Genomic DNA, 26,836 nt, shown 5'->3' on the forward strand with positions numbered 1-26,836 from the left:
TCCATATCAACTCCGCCACCTCGGTGTGGAGTTTCCATTCCCCCGGCCTCGCGCCCTGCCTCGACAGAGCGTCTGCTCCCACATTCAACCGCCCCGGAATATACGCTGCTTTCAATGAAAGGAGTTTTCCCTGGGCCCACAGGAGGATGCGGCTGACCAGATTGCATAGCAGGCGAGACCGCAAACCCCCTTGGTGGTTGATATATGAGACCACCGTGGTGTTGTCGGTGCGGACCAACACATGGTGTCCCCTCAGGTCTGGGAGGAAGTGTTTTAGTGCTAGAAACACCGGCATCATCTCCAGCCGATTTATGTGCCAGGAGAGCTGATGGTCCTCCCAGAGACCCTGAGCTGAGCGACCACTCATGATCGCCCCCCAGCCCGTGAGGGAAGCATCTGTCGTTAGCATTACACGACGACGAGGAGTTCCCAACACGGGTCCTTGGGACAGGAACCAAGGCTTTTTCCACATGACCAGAGCACGAAGGCATCGCCGCGTGACTTTGATCATACGAAAAGGATTTCCCCTCGGGGAAAACCCCTTGGTCCTGAGCCACCACTGTAAGGGTCTCATGTGCAGAAGGCCAAAAGTAACAACGTTGGACGCAGCTGCCATCAGACCCAACAGTCTCTGAAACTGTTTTACAGTGAGTGACTGGCCTAACTTCACCCCGTTCACGGCCCCGAGAATGGAACTCACACGAGCAGGGGTCAATTGCGCCTGCATCGTGGTGGAATCCCAGATTACACCCAGATAATTTGCAACCTGACTCGGGACCAGCACACTCTTTTTGGCATTGAGCCTCAACCCAAGCTTCTTCATGTGTGACAGAACAACATCTCGATGTTGAACTGCTAGACGCTCTGTTTGAGCTAGTATCAACCAATCGTCGATATAGTTCAATACGCGGATGCCCTGGAGTCTCAACGGAGCCAGCGCTGCATCCACGCACTTCGTGAACGTGCGGGGTGATAAAGATAGGCCGAAAGGAAGGACGCTGTATTGGTAAGCTTCGCCCCTGAAAGCAAACCTGAGGAACTTCCTGTGAGAAGGATGGATGGATACATGAAAATAAGCGTCTTTCAGATCTATTGCCACAAACCAGTCCTCGGACCTGATCTGTGGGATAATCTGTTTGAGTGTGAGCATTTTGAACTTCAACTTTTTTACAGATCGATTTAACACACGTAAATCTATGATCGGACGCAACCCTCCATCCTTCTTTGGAACAATGAAGTAGCGGCTGTAAAAGCCTGACATTTTGCTGGGAGGAGGAACCCTCTCTATAGCTCCTTTTTGCAAAAGCGTCGTAACTTCTTTTTCCATCACCAGAGACTGCTCTGGGGCTACCACTGTGTGGAGAACCCTATTGAACTTGGGCGGTCGAGAACCGAACTGAATTCTGTAACCCTGTTGTATCATGAGCAGCACCCATTTTGAAATGTTCGGGAGACGTTTCCATTCTTCCATATATTCTACTAAGGGAACCAGTCTCTCGAGACTGGTCTCTGGTGTTTTTTGAGCACTTGGCTCGTTCATCTGATGCGGCGCACCGGCAGACAAACGAATCGAGCGCTGACCGATCCCCCTCGGAGGATCGGTGGAGACCGCTGCGCCCTGACGCACACTGGGTGGCAGGGTTGGCAGGACGGCCTCCTGAGGGCACCGGGGTAGAACGGGCGCCCGAGATGATAACTGAATTACCCCGGAGGGGACTGCCCTCAAAGGTCCCAAATGACTGGCGTCAGGACCTTTTCTTGGAAGCCTTCCGGGAGATAATGACGGTCCTCAGATCCGCCCTACCCCCGGAAGGCTTCGCCTGTGCTGACCGCCCCGGTCCCCAAGCTTTCTGCGGGGGAGCCCGGGTGGCCACACTGGCTTTCTGCTGCGCCCTGTGCGCCGAGGAGCTGGCTATCGGCCGAGACTGCTCCCGCCCAGCAGTCTCGGGGGGATGAGAGCGACGGGGGAGAAGCCTTTGAAACGCCGCTGACTGTTTGCGTGTCTCCTGGAACCTGTCAACGACAGATGTCACTGCGTCGCCGAACAGGCCAGCAGGAGACAGCGGCGCGTCCATCAGGACGTTTTTATCCTTCTCTTTTATATCGGATAAATTAAACCATAGATGCCTCTCCATGGCCACCAGGGCTGCCATAGAACGGCCGATTGATTTGGCCGTCTCCTTGGTGGCCCGGAGAGCTAGATCTGTCGCCTTTCTGAGTTCATGTATGGCTTCAAATGATGCTTCCCCGCTCTCATCTATTTCCCCCAGCAGGTCGGCTTGGTAAGCCTGCAAGATAGACATTGTATGCAGGCATGCCGCCGCCTGACCTGCCGCCGAATAAGCCTTGCCCACTAAGCTGGAGGTTGTTTTTAATGGCTTAGTGGGCAACGTCGGGGTCTTAAGGGACGACGCAGACTCGGGAGAGAGATAGCTGGCGAGCGTCTCTTCCACCCGAGGCATCGTCCCATAGCCGTGGTGTTTCAGCCCCATGATGTTACTGTATAATGACGTTTGGGGGCTGTAAACACGGTATTGTACTGGTCTCTTCCACGACCTCGACACCTCAGTGTGGAGGTCGGGAAAGAACGGCAGACCCCGACGCTGGGGTAGTGACCGTGCTGGAAGAAATCTTTCATCGAGTTTGCTCTTAGGCTGAGTTTCACTTTTCTCTGCGGGCCAGTCTATTTTTAACTTTTCAACTGCCCGGGTCACTACCTCCAAAAGCTCCTCGTACGCTGGAGATGAGGATGGCGGTCCCTCATCTCCTTCTCCGACACCCTCCACATCAACCTCCTCGGAGGAAGATATGTTGAGTGCCGGTATCTCTCTCCGGGGGGAAGAAACCGCAGCGCGTGCTTCCACCACCAGAGGAGAGACAATGGGTCTAGCAGGTAAGGGGAGCGATAGGGCAGAGCCCATCTCTCCCCCCTCTGCTAAATCCATTTGTGAACCCCACGAGTGCAGCCTTCGCCGTGCCTCAGCAGCAGCGGGACCGGACCCGCGGGGAACACTCGCCGCGGCGCCCTCCTCAAAGAGCGCCCGGCGTGAACGCAGCACTCTGAGAGTGAGCCTCTCGCAATGTACACAGACAGCTCCCTCGAGAGCTGCCTGTGCATGCTCAACTCCCAGGCATTTTACACACATTTCATGTGTATCCCCGTCCGTAATGAAGCGCGGACAGGGAGGAGCACACTTTGTAAATTTCTGCTGCTTTTCCGCCATTTATATATATATTTGTCTTATTTTGTGTTATGAAACTCTTGTCCTCGGACGAAGAGATCAGTGTGTGCAATGTGTGCAGGGACAAACAACAGTAAATAAGACAGACAAGATACAGATAGCGCTTGCTGAAGACAACAGAAGCTGGCGTTCTCTGCTTTTGGGTATGCTTTATAGTTTCCTGGTCCGTGACGTCACCCGCCTCTGACGTCACGTCTTCTCATTGGTTGGATACAGAGGTGCTTCACGAACACAAAATGCAGAAGGTTCCCATCACGTCATTGACGTAGCGTCGATAGTTCCCACGAAAGGGAACATTTAAACACGTACGCACTGGTTTTTTGTGCATTTTTTCTTCGTTTAAATAAAATGACTTTTTAGTCTGAACGAGAGAGAGAGAGATCTCGTTCATGAACGAATTGAACGAACTGGATGAAATGAATGATCGATCTCGTTCAGCAATCAGCAGAAAGCGGATACTATAGGTACTGACTACAGAGCACATTGTTAATATTTAACATAAATAACTCCACGTTTAACATAATCCCAGATTTATGAATTTGTAAATGTCTGGCCATACAATTAAAATGTTAATTATGCAAGAAAACCTTCTGATTTGGTCATCTAAACCACTTATTTAAACTTATTTTATTTATTTAATGAGTTGGGTCTAGATTAGGCACACATTTTAATAATTTTTGTTTTCTTTTGTTTTGTTTTGTTTTGTAACAAGTCAAGTTCGTTAAGTTAAGACATTACACATAAGACACTCTTTTTCGCCACCTGCTGGCGTATTTATGCAATTTGAAGAACGAACAAATCAGTGAACGAATCATTTCGGTGAATGAACTGAAAATGAACGAATCTCTTGGAAGAATCTAGGTGCGAGTCTGTTGATGTCATCCACCGTGACTCCAAGATTGCATCCCCAAATTAACCGGGCAGAGGTTGAAATTCAGCTGCTTAATGTGTGCGTGTGCACGCAATTTCTTTCAAGAAAAAAATAGACAGAAAGTTCCCACCACAATAATAAAGCTGCGAGTGCATACAGGCACGTTTGCTTCATAATACAACATAAAAGCAACCTTTCAGTGAGCAAACGTGTCGCCCTCGCCTTGTGCTGCTTGGAAGTCCAAGGGAAATCAGATATGTGCGTTTAGACGTAGGTCTATGGCAAGCCGTTTTGACTTTTATTCATTCTCAGGACATGAATTCTTTATATCAACAATTCAGATCTTGATATCAGGAATTACATTTCCACTATAAAAACTATAATTCTTGATATCTATATGTAACCCCCCTTACCCAGGTCCTACTCGCACCGCTCTGTGCGGGCCTCGAACCCGGGTCTCCGGTGTGGGAGTCGGACGCTCTAACGAGGAGGCTAAAGGCTGCAACCTCTAGCGTCAGTCGCTAGAGCATCTCTTGAGATCAGAGGAGTGAGGTTTACTCGCACAGCAACTACTAGCTGGCCTCCGTTACACTCACCCCCCTAAACCTCACTCCCATCCGGGTCACGGCACCAATGTAACCCCCCTTACCCATGTCCTACTCGCCCCGCTCTGTGCGGGCCTCGAACCCGGGTCTCCGGTGTGGGAGTCGGACGCTCTAACGAGGAGGCTAAAGGCTGCAACCTCTAGCGTCAGTCGCTAGAGCATCTCTTGAGATCAGAGGAGTGAGGTTTACTCGCACAGCAACTACTAGCTGGCCTCCGTTACATATAGGCCTACTTGTTTTTTCACTAGTGAAATGTGACCATAGGCTGCATTCAAAATTCAATAGTTGATATCCAGAATTGATTTCTTACTAGTTGAAGTTCCAGTTTCACATATCAGAAATACAATTCTTACTAGTAAAAAGATTCATATTTTTTTATATCAATAACTACATTGTTATTAGTAAAAAAAATTCATTTTTGATATCTGAAAATGTATTATTATATCAATATAATTTTAGATATCTAAAATGGCTTTCTTACAGTAACAATCACATTCATGATATCAGAAACGAGTAGCAGTTCAATAGTTGATATCAAGATTTGCACTATATAGTAACAAGTAATTATTGATAATAAAAATTATGATTTTTATTAGTAAGAATTGTATTTCTGATATGTGAAATTAGAATTTCAACTAGTAAGAAATCAATTCTTGATATCAACAATTAAATTTGAATGGCAGACTATGGTGACATTTCACAAGTGAAAAAACAAGTACAGATATCAAGAATTATAGTTTTTATAGTGGAAATGTAATTCCTGATATCAAGAACTGAATTTTTGATATCAAGAAATCATATCCTGAGAATTAATAAAAGTCAAAATGGCTTGCCATATAGGTCTCATGTCCAGATATCGGATATGTATCTGATTTAAAACCACATTTGGAAGTGGCTCAGATCAATGTGAAAAAATCGGATCTCAAGCATTTTTTTGTGTTTACACATGTGCAACAAATTCAGATCTGTCAGATTTTTTGTGTCAGTGTAAATGCAGCCCTTGTGAATGATTGTATAATTTAATTCATAACCTCACCGTCATGATTATTTATGAACTTGCAGTGTAGTGTCATATAAAGAGCATCTTCTGTCTTTATGTCAAGATAACAGCTGCTGTGGTGTTGCTGGTGAAGAGTGAAGACTCAGGATTTACAGGAATAGTAAGTATATACTTTTAAGCTTAAGTTAAATAATGTTGTTTTAACAATAGCAAGGCAGTTAAAAGGTTTAATGGCATTATAAATTGCATTTGACAATCATATTATGAACAAATCCAGCATTTTTCTGTAATTAACAGCAGAGACCTGCACACTTTCAAAAGTGTATAAATAAACAATCATTTCAGTGAGTTTTCAATTTTCTATACATCAAAATCTGTGTAATGTTCTTATATATATATATATATATATATATATATATATATATATATATATATATATATATATATATAATCTCAAATAACAGAAACTGACTTGCATGTGGACTCTATTGTTTTACAGATGAGTGCATCCAAACCCCAGGAAAGGTGTGTAATCCTGCTCAGATTCATGGAAGCATTAAAATAAGTTTTGTACTCTTACTTACACAATTAAAGTCTACAACATACAGGAAAACTAAAAGAATAACTGTTCAAAATAAACGGCAGACTTTAAATTTAACAGTTATTTCATTACCATCCATTTGATTTTATTTGTTTGTTTTGTTTTTCAGATTTATTTCAACCAAAGGAAACAATATTTCAAGAATCAAGGAAGGGTAAAGCGTTTCTTGGGCTTTATTTATAAATTTCATTTAACTATTAACAGCCCTGATTCGATGTTTTTGAAAGAAGTCTCTTCTGCTCATGAGGCTGCATTTATCTGATCAAAATACAGTAAAAAACATAATATTTAAAATATTTTTACAATTTAAAATAACAGTTTTCTTTGTGAATATTAAGTAAAATGTAATTTATTCCTGTGATCAAAGCGTGTGCATACTGACTCGGAATTGACTCGTACTCGTGCATATAAGGACTCGCACTCATTCCCGAGACCACTCGAGTCCCATTCAAAATATTTCATGCTTAATGTTCGGGGGCAAAGAGCAATGATAATATTGTGGTCAATAAAACAAAATGCATTTGAATTAAAATTAACATGACAATGTGTACAATAGTAACGAATCGCTCAAAAGTCGGAAAATTCGTCAGTGTGAGGCGTTGCCATAACGCGTTGCTATGGGTTGCGTGCATGTGCGACTGACTGATTTTCCACAGTCTGTTCGAAACTTCTCTCGAGCCATATATGGTTCCTTCACTGAGTGCCTATGGCTCGACGGAAGCTCGTGTCGATTTAATTAAAAATCTATCTATTATATATTTTAAAATATTACATAAATCACCAATGCCGGTTAGTCATGTTTAACACGCCAACCAATCGTGATCTGTCTGGCACGACAAGTTCAAATTTCATTAGACAACGTGAAGTGGAAATTACATGGACAGACGAGCATTTTCTGCTGTTTGTCTCATTTTATAAATTAAATTGCATTGCTGACAAAACGGATGTTAACTGACCACAAAGCGAGAAGTCGCATTAATGGTAATGTTCAATTCATTTAGTGTTTAATATACACCGTTTAGTATCTGATGAAACTATCATAATTAATGAAGCCAAAACGCCACCTACAGGCCTATTATGTGTAGGCTGGTGACATGGTGACGTGAATTTTTTTTTGATAATTATTAGCTTATGTTGCATTACAAAATAAGTCTCTTATGTTCATCAAGCCTGCATTTATCTTATCAAAAACAGCAATATATATTTTAAAAATATTATTGCAATTTAAAATAATGGTTTTCTATTTGAATGTACTTTAAAATATAATTTATTTCTGATGCAAAGCTGAATTTTCAGCATCATTACTCCAGTCTTCAGTGTCACATGATCCTTCAGAAATCATTCTAATATGATGATTAATTTTCAAAGTTGGAAAGTGGAAACGGTTGTGCTGCTTAATATGTTTTATAACATGCTGTGTTCCTTCAGTCGATTGATTTAAAATCTTTTATTTAAAAATGTTAAAAATAACAGCATGTATTCAAAATGGAAATCTTTTCTAACAAATTGCCTTTACACCACCTACTATGTGGCCTTTTTACCCTAAACTGATAATATTTAAACCAATATCACTCTAAGTAAATAAAATACAGTGTACATGCCATGGTATGTTTTATGAGTATGGTACCAATTTTATTGTTTGCATCAAACATATACATATTCTTTTAGGTCTTTAGATTTCTTTAGGTCTTGTCTCAGACACAACCTTATGTGAACTCAAACTTGTCTTGGACTTCTTTGGTCTTGGTCTCGAGTCGGACTCGACCCTCTCTGGACTCGGTCTTGACTCGGACTCGAATGAGCTGGTCTCGACTACAACACTGACATGATCCTTCAGAAATCATTCTGATATGATGATTTGATACTCAAGAAACAATTATGATTATTATCAATGCTGAAAACAGTTTATTTTATATATATTTTAATGGAAATCATGATACTTTTTTTCAGGATTTCTGATGAATAGAAAAAAAACAGGATTTATTTGAAATGGAAATCTTTATAAATGTCTATACTGTCACATTTGACCAATCTTGAATAAAAGTATCCATTTTTATCTTACCCCAAACTTTTGAATAGTAGAGCATTACAGTTTTCACAAAAAATATGATAATAATAATAATAATAATAAGAAGAAGAAGAAGAAGAAATGTTTCTTCAGTAACAAATCATCATATTAGAATGATTTTATAGAACAGCATGAGAGGAGACTGGAAGCATTGGAGAGCAGTGCAGGGACGGAAGACATATTTGCGGCAGGATTCGAACTCAGGAGGGGAGAAGAGCTACTGCACATATCAGAGCACAGACAAGAAGATCCAATCGCTCCAGCTTCAGATGAGGAGTGTTACCAGGTGCTCATGAACCTCGTGGACAAGAATCTTTCTGCTTTGACTGAGGAAGATCCTTCTGCTCTTGATGAATCCATCAAGACACTGAACGGTAACAAGCCACTGATTGGTCTGTATGTCCATCACAGCCTTGTGTTCACGTCTTAATTACAGTTTTAGGGCCCATTTGCACCAAGGACGATAACTATAATGATAAAGATATCATTCTAAAATCACTATAAAAGAATAGCAGAGTCCACACCACAACTGTAACGGTGCAGAGAAACAATATCATTGGAATCACTTTCAGAACGATTTTTTCCAGCTGATGAACAATAGAAACATTGACAGCCAATCAGAATCCATCCTGCTTAAAGAGCTTAAGCATTTAAAGCAACAGATGACAAAACTGCAGCTTGTGCTTAAAGGGTTAGTTCACCTAAAAATATAAATATTAATATAAGGATTAATATTTTGTAAATAAAGTGCTACATTTTGTTTTTAAAATTGAGGTTGGACTCACTTTAAAGGGATAGTTCAGGCAGAAATTACAATTCTGTCATAATTTACTCATCTCCAGTTAGTTTATTTCGTTTGTACATAAAAGAAGATATTTGAGAGATTATGTGTAACTAAACAGTTGATGGACATTGACTTCCATAGTAGAAAAAAAGTCAGTGGGGCCCATCAACTGTTTGGTTACAGACAATCTTCAAAATATCTTCTTTTGTGTTCAGCAGAATAATGAAATTCATACAGGTTTAGAACAAGAATTTTCATTTTGGATGAACTAGCCCTTTAATAAACAGAATGATATTGTGTATTGGTCTGGATGATGTGAACACTAAAATAGTTATTGTCCTTGGTGTGAACAGGCCTTTAGATTTGAGAAGGAAACTTTAAAAACAAAATGTATAAAATACAAAAGGCCATATTTCATATCATATCTGCATTTAAAATGTGTAATTTGTAAGTGTCGCTTTGGATAAAACCATCTGTTAATGATTAAATGGGTTTTTGTTTTATATATATATAATTTTTTTTATATATAATATATTACAGTCTATTTTTAAACAATTATAAATTTAAATTAAACAGTAAATTTCAAAACAATTATGAAATACAAAAAAAGATACACATACTAGAATAAGAAGAACTCACTAATGTACATGTCCCGTCCTTTTACAGACCTCTCTGGAGGACAAAGTCATCTGGAAGGACTGAGAATTGCTGAAGCACATGAACTGAATATGAAGAGTTACACCATGGATGTAATCAACAGTTTGACTGGTCGGATTGGTTACTGGCCATTGGGTAGGTTGAAATGTTTCTAATATCCATCCATCCATTCTCCACACCACTTTTCCAGAGTTGTGTGGATGCTGATTTTCACCTTAAGTGTACCTTAGTGTTACCAAAATGTCCATCCATTGTTTTAACTTAAACTAATAAGCATAATGTGATGCATATTTGTCAGTCACACATCAATAAAACAGATCAGAACCTGTTTCAACCTGGTTATTGTGAATTAAGAAAAAACACTTTAGCACTATTATAGAAAACTGATTCATTCTTGTACGACTGACAAATATGCATCACATTAAGTTTATTAGTTTGTGTTAAAACTGTGTAATTCAAATGGATGGAAATTTTATATGCAATTTTTCATTTTATAGCCAGATTGATACGTAAACCACTGTACATTTAATATTTTAGATATTTGAGATTCAAATAACTTTTTATCCTCTAGTTCTTTTGAAAACCAGTTAGTTCTATTAAAAGACGAAATACTTGTCTGATCCTGTTATGAAACATGTAGTCAAGAAGTCTATACAGCCAACATTGTTCTCGATAAGAACTCAAAATCAAAACTACACTGTCATAATGAACAAAATGTAAATAACGAGCGAGTATATTACAAATCCAACTGTCAAACCGAATTTTTGCCTTACCCCAAATCACTGCTGTAAACATAATAATCAGCCTATTTGACAGCTGTTGGGATGGATTTTGCGTGAAACTGCTTACTTCTGTGTTTATGTCTATCTATAGATAAATGAAAGAAGTTCAGGCTACTATATGCAGTGGAAGGTGTCGTAATAGCTTGAATCCACGACAAATGAACATTGAAACTAAACAAGTTTACAAGCAAAAAGCGAAAGCGACAGAACTCGTAATAAAACACGAATCAACATAATTAGCAAAGCAGTACATTTGCAGCATCGACTAAGTTCAGAAAACAATCTTTATGCTGGTAACAATCTCTAAACCAGTTTTGAGTATTTGCCTATAAATATCTTTACTTACTGTATGCTATGTTCCAGACAGATCATATATTGGATTTTTCCCAACTCCTTCTAGGAAATAACGCCACTCAAAGTCAGCCATTTTGCGTGAACTCGGGGTACATCGATCAACCCCGCCCTCAGCGAGATTTTGAGTAAATTCCAAGATGTCGGCGTGTCCTCCAATGAATATGAACGTAAAAACAAACTTTAACACTAGACATTACGTTCATGTAATGTTACCTTCATTTTTGCTTTTCGACAGCTGTTTTCAAAGTGCTTTTATCATTTTTGTTTTTACAGACCTCTCTGAAGGCAAAAGTCATGTGGAAAGACTGAGAATTGCTGATAAAAAAACAGAAAAAAATGAATACGAAGAGTTGTAGTTTCCACGATTATCTGATATGAATAGCAATCATTGCCAATATCTTGTAACATTATTTTAAAACAATCGATTTCAACAAGTTAAAACAACAGTTATAGTCTAGAAGTTACTTACAAGACATATTTTCCATCTTTCTTGCATTATTGGGTGTTTTGATGTAGTTAGTGACATTCGCACTGATCAGATTCATCAACATCCACAACTCGCGTCACGTAACGATCAAAACGATGTTCCGCCATAAGTAACTTGTAGTTTTATGCTTCAACCGCTAGAGGGCCAAAAGAACTATTTACTTGGTCTGAAAACTAAATTAATAAGAGTGCTTTTGTTTTACAGATGCTTTGGCAAGAATTATGAAATGCATTTCTCAGTGGATCTGGGGCAGGAATTATAACTTCCTCTAGAAAATTTGCCATGTGCTGTAACTGAAATACTACATCCAAAATAATCGATATTGAATCAAATTGAAATCGTAATCAAATCGAATCGAAAGCATGTGAATAGTAATCGAATCGAATCATGAAAATTTTGTCAATACCCAGCCCTAGTTAGTGACATTCGCATTGATCAGATTCATCCGCTCAGGAGCTGAAGCACAACTCGCGTCACGTAACGATCAAAACAATGTTCCGCCGTTAGTAACTTGTAGTTTTATGCTTCAACTGCTAGAGGGCCAAAAGAACTATTTACTTAATTAATAAGAGTGCATTTGTTTTACAGATGCTTGGATGAGCATTATTAATTGCATGAATCTGTGGGTCTGGGGCAGGAATTATAACTTCCTTCACGACAGGTAAGAACAGACCTGCTGACTGGAAATTCTGTGTGAATAATATAATAATGCTGTGATCCCTCAGGTGAAGCAGTGCCCTCCACTCTTCAGGAAACTAAGACGAGAGACTTTGAAGATGCCGGACTGTTGCTGAACTCACCCTACTTCTCAGTGCTGAGAAAAGAGAGACACATCGACCTCATCATTTCACTGGATTTCAGTGAGGGTGATCCTTTCTTGGTATTATACACATTTTTAATTCTCTACAGTTTCACTCATAAGAAAATGTTAGTGATCTAAAAAAATAAGAGCAATTGTGATGCTTTTCCACTGCAGACGGTGAAGGAAGCTTCCAAGACGTGCAAGGAACTAAACATCCCTTTCCCTGAGGTCAACATTCTCAGTGGACACTCAGAGAAACCGAAGGACTTCTATGTGTTCAAAGGCCAAAACACTCCAACCGTGATCCACATCCCTCTCTTTAATGTGGTCAACTGTGGAGGCAAGTTAAAGTCTTACAATGTCCTGAATAAAACTGAAATATCAACTGTGTTCTGATTTAAGTGTGTTAATGTTTCTTCAGACAAAATTGAGGCCTGGAGGAAAAAATATACGACTTTTCAAGGTCCTTACAGTGCTGAGATGATCACTGATCTTGTGGAGGTCGCTGGAAAAAACATCATAAACAACAAAGACAAGCTGCTGGAGGAGATCCGAGCGGCCGTTGGGCAAAAAGGATCCAGACGTTAATGTTTAAAATCTGAATATAGACTAAACTGATTTGCATATCAGCAGTGTTGGGGGTAACGCATTACAAGAAACTTGAGTTATGTAATCAGATTACTTTTTTCAAGTAACTAGTAAAGTAATGCATTACTTTTAAATTTACAATTTAATCTCCGAGTTGCTTTTTCAAATCAGTAATGCGAGTTACTTTGTTTTCACATTTATTGACTGATGCCTCTCCTGTCGCCATGTTGAGAGGAATCGTAAGTGTGTGTAACGTAACATTACTTTCCTTAAAGCTGCTGTAGGGAGTTTTTAGAAAACGTTGACTTAGCCTGAAAATTTGAACAAGCACAACTCACAGGTCACTCCCCCTTGCTCTATGCTGCGCTACAGCCCTCTCTCCACAGCTCCTCCCCCATCACAACGGAGCCTGCCGTGAACGCGCTGGCTAGTAAGGCGGATAAACATCTATGGCACATTCACTGGTACAGACGAAACATCATCAATATGATTTACACGGACTATGGCCTGCCCATACTTTGACTACAAACTTATTCCTCAAAACATTACGTATTTTGCAATACATGTAATGTAACTATATGACGTTGCTATTTCTATAAGTAATAAATAGTTAGTATGATAATATAGCTAACGGTAACTAACGTTACAGTATGCAAGTAATTATTCTATCGATATGTAATGCTAAATAAGGTTTGCTAGTACATTATTTCAGCAACATGACAAGCCAGTGAATTAGGTTTCAATAGTTGCTTTGCACAGTGCGTGACATTTTATCTGTATGTTATGCGGCTAGAGTTTTGACACCGAGTCAATGGGCTCCGACGAGGAATTCACACCCACAGCGACTTCGAGGAGTCAATGGGCGGGGAGAAGAGGAAGCATCAGGCAGGGGACGGGCAGGCCTGTTTTGAAATTATCTTAGTTGTGTAGTTCTTAAAAAATGAAACAAATCAAGCAGGGATACTTACTTGTCAAGCAGAAATGTGGCTGACTCTGCATTGGTTTTTAATCCTTTCAGGACACGTAGCTCCCTCCACCTCGGAAAAGCCGCTCCGATATTTACCCTCGTTTTATTTCGGGCTCTATCTAATTCTTTCTTTTTGGCTTTTTTATCATCGTCATCTGTCTTTTGTCTTGATTTTTTTTTTCACAGATTATGTTTCATATTCTACTGTCAGGACATAATGACAGGTTTAACAAATATGTAAAAAATACATTTTTACAAAAGTTACCTACTGCAGCTTTAAAAAGTAACTAAGTAATGCAATGGGGGTAATAGGTGTTGACTTGTATGACATGAATAAACTGTCGTAGTCTGTTATCATAGTCTGTGGCTTTATTGAACACAGATCACGTCTCCTACATAACACGGCAGCTACACATCCAACATCCACCGACCACCTCCAGGGGGCGGGACCGCTAGATAGAGAAACCTCGTAACCATCTACACTTACAGTGATGTCACGCATACTGATGTACTACATCCCCTCTCCTAAGTATAGTATCAAAATACTAAACAGGTTTAAATTCTACAGCTGCATTTACACTGTAATTCTCCTTCACAATGAACATAAGTTTACTCTTCACCTTTAACATACTTCTTTACTGGAACAACAAAGGTATATCAGATTTGAAACAATAACAATACCTAAAAAAAATAAATATTTCTTCAAGTGTATTGCACATTAACCAAACTGGTATGTTTAACCTAGATAAACAATTAAATAAAACATGAATGTGCAATTCAACAGCATGTCAAGTACTTCAGTCCTTGTATTTGGGGTTAGGGTGGACAGTACGTCCTGACCGTGTCACATAAGGACTGGCTCTCAAACGTGTATGTGTCTGAGGGTTTATTTGACATGTGGTTGTTTGTACGGGTACATCAGGTATCTTCAGAACTGGATCATTCACTTTGGTTGGAGCAAGGATTACCTGGTGAGCATCATCATCATCATACTGACTTGACATAGGTTCTTTCACAGTTAGGAGTTGTCTGCGGTTTCTCCTATATTCCTTTCCTCCAGACAGGATAATGTAAGATCTTGGTTCATGGCAGACTTCCTTCACCATTCCTTTGCTGTCATAAACACGAAGGGTTTGCATCCTCACTACTTGCCCTTTTGAGAGTGCGCTCAATTGTTTGCTGGTTTTGTCATAACTGTTCTTTTGACACAGTCTTTTCTTTGTGAGTTGTGCATGAATGTCTTTGGAGGCCAGAGGAGAAGGTTCCAGTAAAGAGCTGTGGAGAGGCAGGGTGGTACGGGTTTGTCTGGACATTAGTCTCTGAGCAGGTGAGCCAAGTTTAGGATCTCGAGGAACATTTCGCAGATTCAGCAGATTGAGATAGATGTCAGTACCATCTCGTTTAGATTTTTCCATGAGCTGCTTAGCACTGCGAACCGCGCGCTCCGCTAGGCCATTAGATTGAGGATAATTTGGACTACTGGTTTTGTGAACGAAGTCCCAGGCCGTAGTGAAATCTTTGAACTCATTGCTCACAAACTCTCCCATTGTCTGTGAGGAGGGTTTGCGGTGACCCATGAACAGAAGTGTTTTTTTTAGCTTCTGTATGACACTCGCCGAGGTCACATTGTGAAGCTGATCGATCTCGTACCAGCCAGAATAAGAGTCGACAAGCACCAAGTATTGATGACTGTTTCACTCAAAGATGTCAGCTGCTACTGTTGACCATGGTAGGCTTGGAACTGTATGCAGCTGAAGGGGTTCTTTTTGCTGGTGGGGTTTGGTGCTGTTGCATGTGGTACAAGATGTATGTATTCCAGCTGAAGTTTTTTTGGGATGACAACTTTGAGGCCTTTCCACACAATTCCATCGTTTGTGACCAGTTCATGTCTGTATGGGTAAAACGACCTCATTGTTGGAGGAACACTATGCAGTTTAGCTGGCCAACCTTGTCTGATTGTGTTCACAAGCATTTGTAGAGTGGGGTCGTCTGCTGTGTGGTGTTTAAGTTCATCCATGCGTGATGGTGAGATGTTGCAGATGTTCATTACCTCAAAGGTGTTCTCCTCCTTGAACTGTTGCTGTATGGATGCTTGCGGGGCCCGTGACAATGTGTCCGCAATGTACATGTGTTTTCCTTTTTTGTAGACTAGGGTGATGTTATAGCGTTGGAGCTGAAGCAACATTCGTTGGATCGGGCAGGAGTGCTGTGTATTGGACGTTTGATGATTGTCACCAAAGGCTGGTGGTCTGTTTCAACGGTCACTGGTTTGCCATAGATGTAATCGTTGAATTTGGTGCAAGCAAAAACTACGGCAAGGAGCTCTTTTTCTATTTGCGCATAGCGCATTTCGGTTTGTGTGAGAACTCGTGAAGCATAAGCGATGGGCTTACTGTCCTGCAGGCATGCTGCTCCTAAACCGAACTGTGAGGAGTCACATGTTAAGGTGACGGGCTTGTCAACGTCGTAGTACGACAGGACAGGGGGGCATGTCAGGCACTTTTTTAAGGCATTGAATGCATCCTGATGCTGTTGTAGCCAACACCATACCGTGTCTTTGTGTGTTAGCTGGCGGAGTGGAGCAAATATATCACTGAGGTTAGGGATGAACTTGCCCATATAGTTGACCATGCCGAGAAATCTCTGAAGAGCAGTGGCGTTTGTGGGCTCTGGCATTTCACTGATAGCCTTAGTCTTTGATGGATTAGCATGTAGGCCGTCACTGCTGAAGACATGGCCCACATAGCTGACCTCCTTCAGTCTGAATTTGCATTTCAATGGATTTAGCCTGAGATTTACCTGTCTGGCCCGCTCGAGCACTTTTTCTAGGTTGTCGTCGTGCTCCTTTTCTGTGTGTCCACCAACCAATATATCATCTACTATTACAGCACAAGGGTATCCAGCAAAAATTTGTTCCATTGAGCGTTGAAAAACTTCACTAGCCGAGTTTATGCCAAAAGGCATTTTCAGGAACCTGTATCGGCCAAAAGGGGTGCTGAATGTTGTAAGTAGTGATGATTTATGGTCTAGGGAGATTTGCCAAAAGGAATTTTTCGCATCTAGCACAGAAAAGATGGTGGAATTCGAAATTTGGGCCGCAACTTCCTCAACCGTTCTCATTGGGTGGTGAGGTCATTGTATAGCTGTGTTTAAGTCTCTATGGTCTATACAAATCCGGATGTTGTTAGAGTCTTTTTTATGAGCAGCGACCATGGAAGACACCCACTCAGTCGGTTCAGAAATGGGTGTAATGACTCCAAGATCAGTCATTCGCTGGAGCTCCGTTTTAACCTTGTCTTGCATAGCAACTGGAATGCGCCTTGCTGGTCGGATGACAGGCGGAATAGTGGAGTCGATTTTCATGGAACATGTGACAGGTAGTTTACCCACCTCGTCTTTGAAAAGGTCAGCATATTTGGTGAGAATTCTGTCTGTAAATTCATCATGACTTAATGTGTTCAGCTGGTGGACTTCTTTGTTGAGAGTCAGAAGTTTCATGTGTAGGCAGTCAGGTAAACCCAGTAGTGGCTGTGCAGAGCTTTTGATGACATAAAACAGCAGGTTGTAAGTCTGGCTGACTAGACTGCATGGTAGTGTGACTGTTCCAAGTGTGTGTAGTTCATTGCCTCCATATGCTACAAGCTTTGTTGTGTTTGACACATTAAGATCTTCCCCTTTTCGCAGGTGTTGGAACATGTCTAAATCCATCACATTACACTTGGCTCCAGTGTCCACTTTCAGTTCCACTGGCTTACCATGTACGTGTACAGTGCTGTACAGTTCACTCTTTTGTGTTGGGTTAGTCATGGAATCAACAGACTCTGCATTTACTCCGTCAATAAAGAACGATTCACTTTCATCACTGTTTGTCTGGTGTGGTTCAACATTGTGGACGGTTTTGCTGTAGCGTCGCCTTGTTTGATTTGTTTGAGTGGACCTGCAGCATTTCTTAAAATGGTTCCACTTCTTGCAGCCATTGCATTGTTGACCAAATGCAGGACACTTATCTCTTTTGGCTGGATGGTCACTAACCACAGTTGTTACAGTTCTTTATGGTTGGTGGTGCTTTGCTGTCTGGTTTGCATTTTGTTTTGTAATTTCTGTACTTTCCTGTAAATGCTTGGTGTACAGCATTGACCGTAGCGGTTGTTGTTTGGAGTGTTGCTAGGTCTTTAGTGTGTTGTTCAGTTTGCTCATAGATCTGGCATGCCGATATAGCTTTAGTCAAAGTGAGTTCTGGATCACGCAGCAGTGACTTTCTCAGAATGTCATTGTGTATTCCACAAACCAGTCGATCACGAATTAACACGTTTTGTAACGCACCGAATTTGCAGCTTTTTGCTTTTAGCTTTAAATCGCTAATATAGGATTCAAAGGTCTCACCGGGCTTCTGCGATCTCATGTTGAACTTGTGTCGTTCCATTGTGATGTTGATATGGGGAGCGCAAATCTCACGGAACTTTCTTTTAAGCAGTCTGGGTCTTCCCTTGACTCAGCCGGCGTAATAATAACACTGTCATTTTCACCGGGAGCTCTCACCTCTTGTGCGTAAACAAAGGACCGTTCACGTTCGATGGCTTCGGAACCCGCGAGGTTGAGGAGAATGAAAGCTTGTGTTCGAGGTGGTTTGTCCCCGTGAGCTGCAGCAATGAAGATATCAAACTCTTGTTCAAATAAACGCCAGTTCTCTGCAATATTTTCGTCAAAAACGAGAGGATCCGGTCTTCGGAATTCCCGCCATGGCTGGCGCGTGCAATGTAATTGTTTACGTAGCTTAGCGGCTAGTTAGTCACGAGTCGAGTGACATGCATGTTATATTTCCAGCGAAGACAAAACTCACTTTCTCGTGCAGTTGTCTACTTCTGACACCATGTTGACTTGTATGACATGAATAAACTGTCGTAGTCTGTGGCTTTATTGAACACAGATCACGTCTCCTACATAACACGGCAGCTACACATCCAACATCCACCGACCACCTCCAGGGGGCGGGACCGCTAGATAGAGAAACCTCGTAACCACCTACACTTACAGTGATGTCACGCATACTGATTGTCACGGTTGCAAACACGGAGACAAGAGACAGATCCAAATGCAGGTAAGTTTAATGGGTAATCCAATATCGTGAATCCATAAACAGGCCAGGGTCAAAATCCAGAATAGCAGTCCATACAAAAACAGGCACAAAAACAGGGAACAAGAAACAACACAGACCGGGAAATGTGAACTGAAAACTCCATGACTAGAACAGAAACCAACAGGGTATAAATAGACAGACACTGATAACATAATACAAGACAGCTGTGTGTAATGAAGTGATCATGAGATAATGAGTCCGGCAGTGCGTTATGGGTAATGAAGTCCAAGGGGTGAAAACAAGAGTCCAGGATGGAGTGCCCTCTAGTGGCTGATAGGGCACTCACACTAGTGATCGTGACATTACCCCCCCTCAAAGGAGCGGCTACCAGACGCTCCATCAGACAAAAAACAAAAAAACAAAACAAAAAAACTCAGGAGGGAGGTGGACAGGAGGAGGCTCAGGGGGAGGGATGGCGGGCCAGGTCCAGAGTCTCCCACAGAAGGCCAGGGGGGAGCCGGGGGAACAGTCCATGGAGACTCAAGTGGGGTCAGGGTTCTGGCTAGTTGCCAAGGTGGTGCTGGAGGAACTGACCAGTCGGGTGTCAACAGGCCTGGGGTCCTGGCCGACAGCCAGGGTGGCGCTGGGGGGACTGACCAGGCAGGTGCCAGCAGGCCTGGGGTCCTGGCCGACTGCCAGGGTGGCGCTGGGGGAACTGACCAGGCAGATTTCGATGGTTCAAATGGCCTGGGCAGTGGCAGCAGGGCAGAAGGCTTGGATGGCGGCGGCAGCAGGGCTGGCCAAGGGTGCTTCACGGCCATATCAGGGAGAGCGGACAGCTCGGTGATGGCAGCGGGCTCAGGCTGGGGCTGCTCTGGGACGGCAGCGTGCTCAGGCTGTGACTGCTCTGGGACGGCAGCGTGCTCAGGCTGTGACTGCTCTGGGACGGCAGCGGGCTCAGGCTGGGGCTGCTCTGGGACGGCAGCGGGCTCAGGCTGGGGCTGCTCTGGGACGGCAGCGGGCTCAGGCTGGGGCTGCTCTGGGACGGCAGCGGGCTCAGGCTGGGGCTGCTCTGGGACGGCAGCGGGCTCAGGCTGGGGCTGCTCTGGGACGGCAGCGGGCTCAGGCTGGGGCTGCTCTGGGACGGCAGCGGGCTCAGGCTGGGGCTGCTCTGGGACGGCAGCGGGCTCAGGCTGGGGCTGCTCTGGGACGGCAGCGGGCTCAGGCTGGGACTGCTCTGGGATTGCGGTGGGCTCAGGCTGTGACTGCTCTGGGACGGCAGCATACTCAGGCTGGGTCTGCTCTGGGACGGCAGCGGGCTCAGGCTGGGACTGCTCTGGGATTGCAGTGGGCTCAGGCTGTGACTGCTCTGGGACGGCAGCATACTCAGGCTGGGTCTGCTCTGGGACGGCAGCATGCTCAGGCTGTGACTGCTCTGGGACGGCAGAGGGCTCGGGCTGGCAGACTGGACTATAGTTGACAGACCCTGAATACATCCTCCAGGCACGTAGGACAATCAAGGAGTAGAAGGTAAAAACAGCCTTCTGGGCCATGGCAGGACTGACCGAAGAAGCGTGCAATGCTGGAGTGGACTCACTGGCTGGAGCGGGCTCTGGAGTGGACTCACTGGCTGGAGCGGGCTCTGGAGTGGACTCACTGGCTGGAGCGGGCTCTGGAGTGGACTCACTGGCTGGAGCGGGCTCACTGGCTGGAGCAGGCTCTGGAGTGGACTCACTGGCTGGAGCGGACTCTGGAGTGGACTCACTGGCTGGAGCGGACTCTGGAGTGGACTCACTGGCTGGAGCGGACTCTGGAGTGGACTCACTGACTGGAGCGGACTCACTGGCTGGAGCAGGCTCTGGAGTGGACTCACTGACTGGAGTGGACTCACTGGCTGGAGCGGACTCACTGGCTGGAGCGGACTCTGGAGTGGACTCACCGGCTGGAGCGGGCTCTGGAGTGGACTCCAAACCTTGAAGGATGAAGGAAGCCTTCCTCCTTCTCCTCCTCCTTTTACCGGGGTGAAGCAGAGGTTCAGTGCCCATCTCCTCTGTGGCGACTGGAAAGTCTCTACGGTAGGGTACAGGGTGACCAGGTATAGCCCACTGGCTTCTAAATCCAAGATATTTAATGAAGCTCCAGAAATCCAGGATCTGAAGACCCTCCAACTCCCAATGAGGCAGAGGGTCATCCAGGCATCTATTAAAAATTTCCTTCAGAGCGATATCACTATATCCCAGCCCTACTGCCAGGGTCCAAAACAATTGTGCCAAACCACCCACCTCTCTGCCCTGTTGCCTCAGGGTGGTTAGGTTCTCCAGGCGAGCCATCCGTTCCTCCACAGTGGTTGGAGGAGTGATAAAGATTCCCATCCTGCTGGATCCTTAGGTGATGGAGTTTTCTGTCACGGTTGCAAACACGGAGACAAGAGACAGATCCAAATGCAGGTAAGTTTAATGGGTAATCCAATATCGTGAATCCATAAACAGGCCAGGGTCAAAATCCAGAATAGCAGTCCATACAAAAACAGGCACAAAAACAGGGAACAAGAAACAACACAGACCGGGAAATGTGAACTGAAAACTCCATGACTAGAACAGAAACCAACAGGGTATAAATAGACAGACACTGATAACATAATACAAGACAGCTGTGTGTAATGAAGTGATCATGAGATAATGAGTCCGGCAGTGCGTTATGGGTAATGAAGTCCAAGGGGTGAAAACAAGAGTCCAGGATGGAGTGCCCTCTAGTGGCTGATAGGGCACTCACACTAGTGATCGTGACACTGATGTACTACAATGGGGGTAATGCAATACTTTCTGAAGTAACTTTCTCCAACACTGCATATCAGTCATTTTACAACAGTTTAATTTATTTTTCTGTCAGCTTTTTTTCTGCAAAATGACATTAGATTATCAGAGGTTTCCATTTTATGATTATAAGAGTTATGGTCCTGAATGCTGACTGGTCAATTCAGAGTTTCATAATTTTTACTTTCCCTATAGTATTTTGGACATACAGTATTTAAAATAGGTTTTTATTAATTCCACAGGGGTTAGGTTTTGGTTTCCTTATAAGCAGTGTAATAATTTAATTACCCAGAAATTTCTTCCATGCCCTTAACAGAGTTAAATACACTAAAAAAATGAATGAATGAATGAATGAATGAATGAATGAATGAATGAATGGCATGGTTTATTAACTAGATGCATCTATTTGATTTTAGTTTAGAAATCATATTTTCAAAAAAGCATCTATTTGATTCCTTAGAATCAGTATAAACCAGCCCATTTGTGAAATAATCAAATTGAATCAGTCCCCCTGTGCTAACAATCAAGTTTTTAATGTTGTTTATATGTCTATGTGGTGTTTTTAATATGCTTTAAGACAAATCATGTGAAAATTCATCAGTCAACACCATTGCTGAATATTTTCTCCTTAAATCTGAACTGAAAAAACGTGGTTTGAAATCGCTGGTGTGTGTGACGTCACTAACTACCCCAGTGGTGTATTCTATGTGATATGCAGGTATATGCCGTATATCTCCTTATCACATACCCTATATATTATATAAGGTAATATATATGATCACTGATCTCATGACGGTCGCTGGAAAAAACATCAGAGTGAAACTGGTGGAGGAGATCCGTGCGGTCACTAAGGCTAAATGGCTCCAGGCAATGGCACGACAAAATCCATATTATATATTACCTTTGTTATATAATATTATTGAAATTAATGTTTGAAATGGTCTTATTAATTTCACAAAGTTCAAGAAATGTAATAATATCCAAATAGAAATTTCTGACACAGACTAAATAGACTTAAATAATATTGAGTACATTAGAAAATACAGGAATATGTAGAGGATCAAGCACTGGAACTATCAATAAACATTAAGAGTATTAATTGCAAATTATGGAAGCTGCTCAGGTGTAATAGGATACAAGTTAAACAAGAGGGAGCCAGAGCTCAATCTTCACTGTTTGGACAGAAATATATAACTGAGTATTATTAAATTATCTTGCGTATTTTAGGTTTCATCTGTGACAGAGGATGTCTCTTACTTAGATATTCAACTGCAGCAAGTCCACTTCGGTAAAGTTGGTTTTATATTCGCACATTCAGACATCCGTATTCAATAGCCTTGTTAATCACACTACATTGGACATTCAGTGGACATTCACAAGTAAATATGCCATTAAAACAATACTTGCCTATTTTGATCGACTGTGAAAAATGTTGTAAGTTGACAATCGTTGGTTGTCAACATCATGTCGCTGCTTAAAATTCGCAAACATTAATTTATTGCACATTTATTGGAAAGACTAAATTTAACAGAAGTCCGAATGTGCGAATATAAAACCAACTTTACCCAAGTAGCAAGTCCACTGATCTGCCACTTATGTGTTGGGTCCAGCCTCAGGACATATTGCATCACAATGTAAAATGTTTTAGTGAGTGAGAATGTTTTACAAATTGTGTCTAAGTGCTTGAATTTGTTTAAGGTTTTACAGAACGAGTAATTTATTCAACAAATTGGTTTAAGGTATTTAAAATTTGGTTCAGATAATGCGGTTTAGCATTTTAGCAACTGTGGAAAAACTGTAACATTAACTGCATTAGTTAACATGATGGTCACTGCTTCTAAAGCATTTATTATTCTTATTTACTCTAAATCTCAACATTTACTACTGCATTATCAAAAGCTGCATCTGTCAATATTATTTAATGCACCTGAACTAACATTAAACAGTTTATTAACTGATGTTAACAAAGACGACATGTATTGCTCATTGTTATTTAATGCATTAACCAACATTAATTAATGAGACCTTGCTGTAAAATCTTACTGTATAAACACATTTTACACAAACATTTTGGGATTTTAAATTGCAGCAGATAAATACGGGAATATCAAAGGCTGGATGTGTTACAGTGTGGTGTTGTAGAGATGAGGCGTTCACGGAAATACACAAATAAAAAGGTATTTGTTATAACAAAGGAGAGAAAACAACATCCAAACACACAGAGGCTAACATTAAGAACAGACAAGGAGTGAAGGGAGTGAGTCCAGATGATGAAGTCCAGGTGCAGGTGATGAGATGATGGGGAGATGACGAGGAAGTGAGTGCAGGTGTGGAAACAGGAGGATCATGGGAAATGGAGTTCGGGAGACGAGGGAACTGTGACAGGATGTTACAGATGTTGAAACAAAATGTGTTACACTGTGTTATTTTAATATCACTGACATAATCATTGAATTTATTTTTGTTTTCCATTTTAATTTTCTTTTTGTGTTGTGTGTTTTTATCATTTTTGTTAGTTATGGTATATCTTTTGTTCATTTTTATTTCAGTTTTAGATTGTTATTTAAGTACATAAAGGTAACTAAAGGAAAATGAGAAATGTTGCCACGTTGCAACTAGCTGAAATAAAACAAGGTTAAAGTTAATGTGTATTATTTATTTCAAGTAGAGAATTTTAGTAAACTATTCTGTAACTAGCCTGGTAAGATCTGTTATCAGATTTCCCAGAATGTAATGCTTTTATTTCACAATCTCAATGTCACACCCATTGAAAGAGAACTCTAACCGTAACGGAAGAAATAGTGGCATCACAGTCTTACAGCAGAACCAAACAAAATCACACCAAAATTGTTGGTACCCTTGATAAATATGATCAAAGGTGACTGTAAAAAAAATCACATTATGAAATAAATGTTTTTCTCTAAAACACGTTGGCCATATGACTATATTCTTTGGTTTTACTCATTGTTGTGAATGATTACGGGAATGTGGCTTTTGTGATTCCTCAAGTTTATTCTGTGGAACAGGAAGTCATGGCTGGATAATTTCATGCTAGTCACCCAGGTGCCAATAATTGTGGCCAGTGTGTATTGGAGAAAAACATTTATTTTATAATGTGATTTTTTCCCCCCACTTTCAATTCTTTCCCTTCAAAGGTTATATTTTTGCTAATTTTATGAATTAAAGATCAAAAAGATAAACAATGCAGATTTATTTTTACAGTCATCTTTGATCATATTTATCAAGGGTACCAACAATTTTGTACACGTCTGTACATGTAAAATATCAATAAGAGTGTACAAGCAAATAAAATCATTATATAGAAAATGAATATTATATGTATTAATATTTTATATATGCACTATTATTTGTGGCTATGTGAATGAGTTTACAGGTGTTTCTTCAACACTTCAATGTATATCTTTTGAGTGATTTATAATCAAGTTATTAGTCTGTCGACTGATTGGTGTTCTTCCCGCCGGGAAGACCCCGGAAATGCCCGATCAGTTCTGTGCTTTCCTTTCTTCAGAAAAGGTTGGAGCAAAGGCTGTTTTCTCCCACTTTGAAAGTGTATGTTGCCGCTATTGCAACACATCACAATGCAATAGACGGTGGGTCTGTGGGAAAGCTCGACCTGATCATCAGGTTCCTGAAAGGCACCAGGAGGCTAAATTCTCCTTGGTTATGCCTCATCCCCTCTTGGAACCTCTCAGTGGTGCTTAATGCCTTACAGAGAGTGCCCTTTGAGCCACTGAATGCGTTAGTTCACCCAAAAATGAAATTTATGTCATTAATTACTCACTGTCATGTCGTTCCAAACCCGTAAGACCTTCGTTCATCTTTGGAACACAAATTAAGATATTTTTGATGAAATCCGAGAGGTTTCTGACCTCCCTATAGACAGCAATGTCATAACAAATTTCAAGGCCTAGTAAAGACATTGTTGAAATAGTCCATCTGATGACTTTATTCAGTAATTTCTTCTGTTCCCTGTCAGTCTCCTGTGCTGTTGACGTAGTCTATATCAGAACACCGGCTCAGTATTGGCTGATGCTGTACACGTTGTTTTGGATATTGAGATTGATATTGCTATTTACCCATTTCAGTGATGTTATTTGCTTGCTTTTTTGCTTTTAAGTTAAGGCCATATATGCTTGAATGCTTGAATGATTATGAAATTAAGTAACTGCAATACTTCCTTTGTTTGTTATAAGATAAGATGACTAAGCAACAGTTGTGAAAGTTAGGTTTTTGAGTTTGATGTTTGCAACCAACCACAAAGTTTAACAATAAGGATGAAGAGAGCATGTTGCAACCTCAGGCGGAGGTGATCCAGATGAAGATTTCAGTGAAGAAAAGGAAGAGTGCTAGAAGAAGACAACAGTGTAAGCCAAGAGGAAGGACATCAGGCTTAGTAAGCAAGAGATACAGAGACTGATACGCCTATAACTGAAAGATTAGATTATACAAGGCGTTGATCAATTGATGAATTTGCAATTTTTCAAAAAGTAGTATAAAAGTCTGAGGAGTAAAAGGCCTCCTTAGATGCTGCCTGCATTAAGCGTTGAACGACACCTGATGCCCTAACCAGCATCTCCAATATTGCTGGATAAAAGCTTATAGAGCTTTTTAGCTTACGCTGATTTAAGTTTTATTTTGTTTTATTTTGCATCAACTGCTTTGTATTGTAATCAATAAAAGTATTTTGTTACGATTGCCTTCCATGAGACTTTACTTATAACTACAAACTGAGCCTCAATAAAGAACAACCACAAGACTACGTCATCCCTGAAGGCCTTCAACCTGCGGGTGAGTACTTTATGGTTTAGGCTAGATTTGACCAACCTTACCCTAGCTGAATAATCCTAGGGTTAAAAGGTGTACTATAAAAAGTCACACCGACTAACAACGTGAGTGTAACGGGTATCTATCCAGCAGACATTAACACTGAGACAAAGTTAATACGGTCATAGTTCTGTTTAATATACAAAGCCATATTTCATTTTGTTTCAATATTCTATTTAATATACAAAGTAATTTTGTTTTAACATCATTTGTGGTTGAAAGAGATGAAAATTGGATGGGGAAATAGTCAATTAATTCATTGTTTTATTTTGTCGTGTTTATTACAAAGAAGT

At 41.5% G+C, this 26,836-nt stretch overlaps 1 protein-coding gene and 1 long non-coding RNA gene across 5 annotated transcripts in view; both read left to right on the forward strand.

Moving 5' to 3' along the window:
* The first annotated feature begins 5,602 nt into the window (after positions 1-5,602).
* LOC125266277 (cytosolic phospholipase A2 gamma-like) overlaps positions 5,603-26,836 on the forward strand; it is a 36,905-nt gene continuing 15,671 nt past the window's right edge. Inside the window, exons 1-2 of one of the 4 annotated variants that reach the window (XM_048186792.1) lie at positions 5,603-5,878; positions 6,218-6,243. In XM_048186792.1, coding sequence (XP_048042749.1) covers positions 6,218-6,243 — 26 coding nt within the window. In that variant the 5' untranslated portion in view covers positions 5,603-5,878. Of the gene's footprint in view, positions 5,879-6,217; positions 6,244-25,856; positions 26,508-26,836 lie in introns of those variants that run through there. The other 3 variants (XM_048186788.1, XM_048186790.1, XM_048186789.1) reach the window with 3 other exon arrangements.
* On the forward strand, positions 10,269-12,593 carry LOC125266280. Its single transcript, XR_007184466.1, has 3 exons — positions 10,269-12,112; positions 12,177-12,331; positions 12,428-12,593. It is a non-coding gene; the product is annotated as an uncharacterized LOC125266280 (long non-coding RNA).

The sequence above is a fragment of the Megalobrama amblycephala genome, linkage group LG4, assembly GCF_018812025.1.
Source record: "Megalobrama amblycephala isolate DHTTF-2021 linkage group LG4, ASM1881202v1, whole genome shotgun sequence".
NCBI classification, from domain to species: Eukaryota; Metazoa; Chordata; class Actinopteri; order Cypriniformes; family Xenocyprididae; genus Megalobrama; species Megalobrama amblycephala.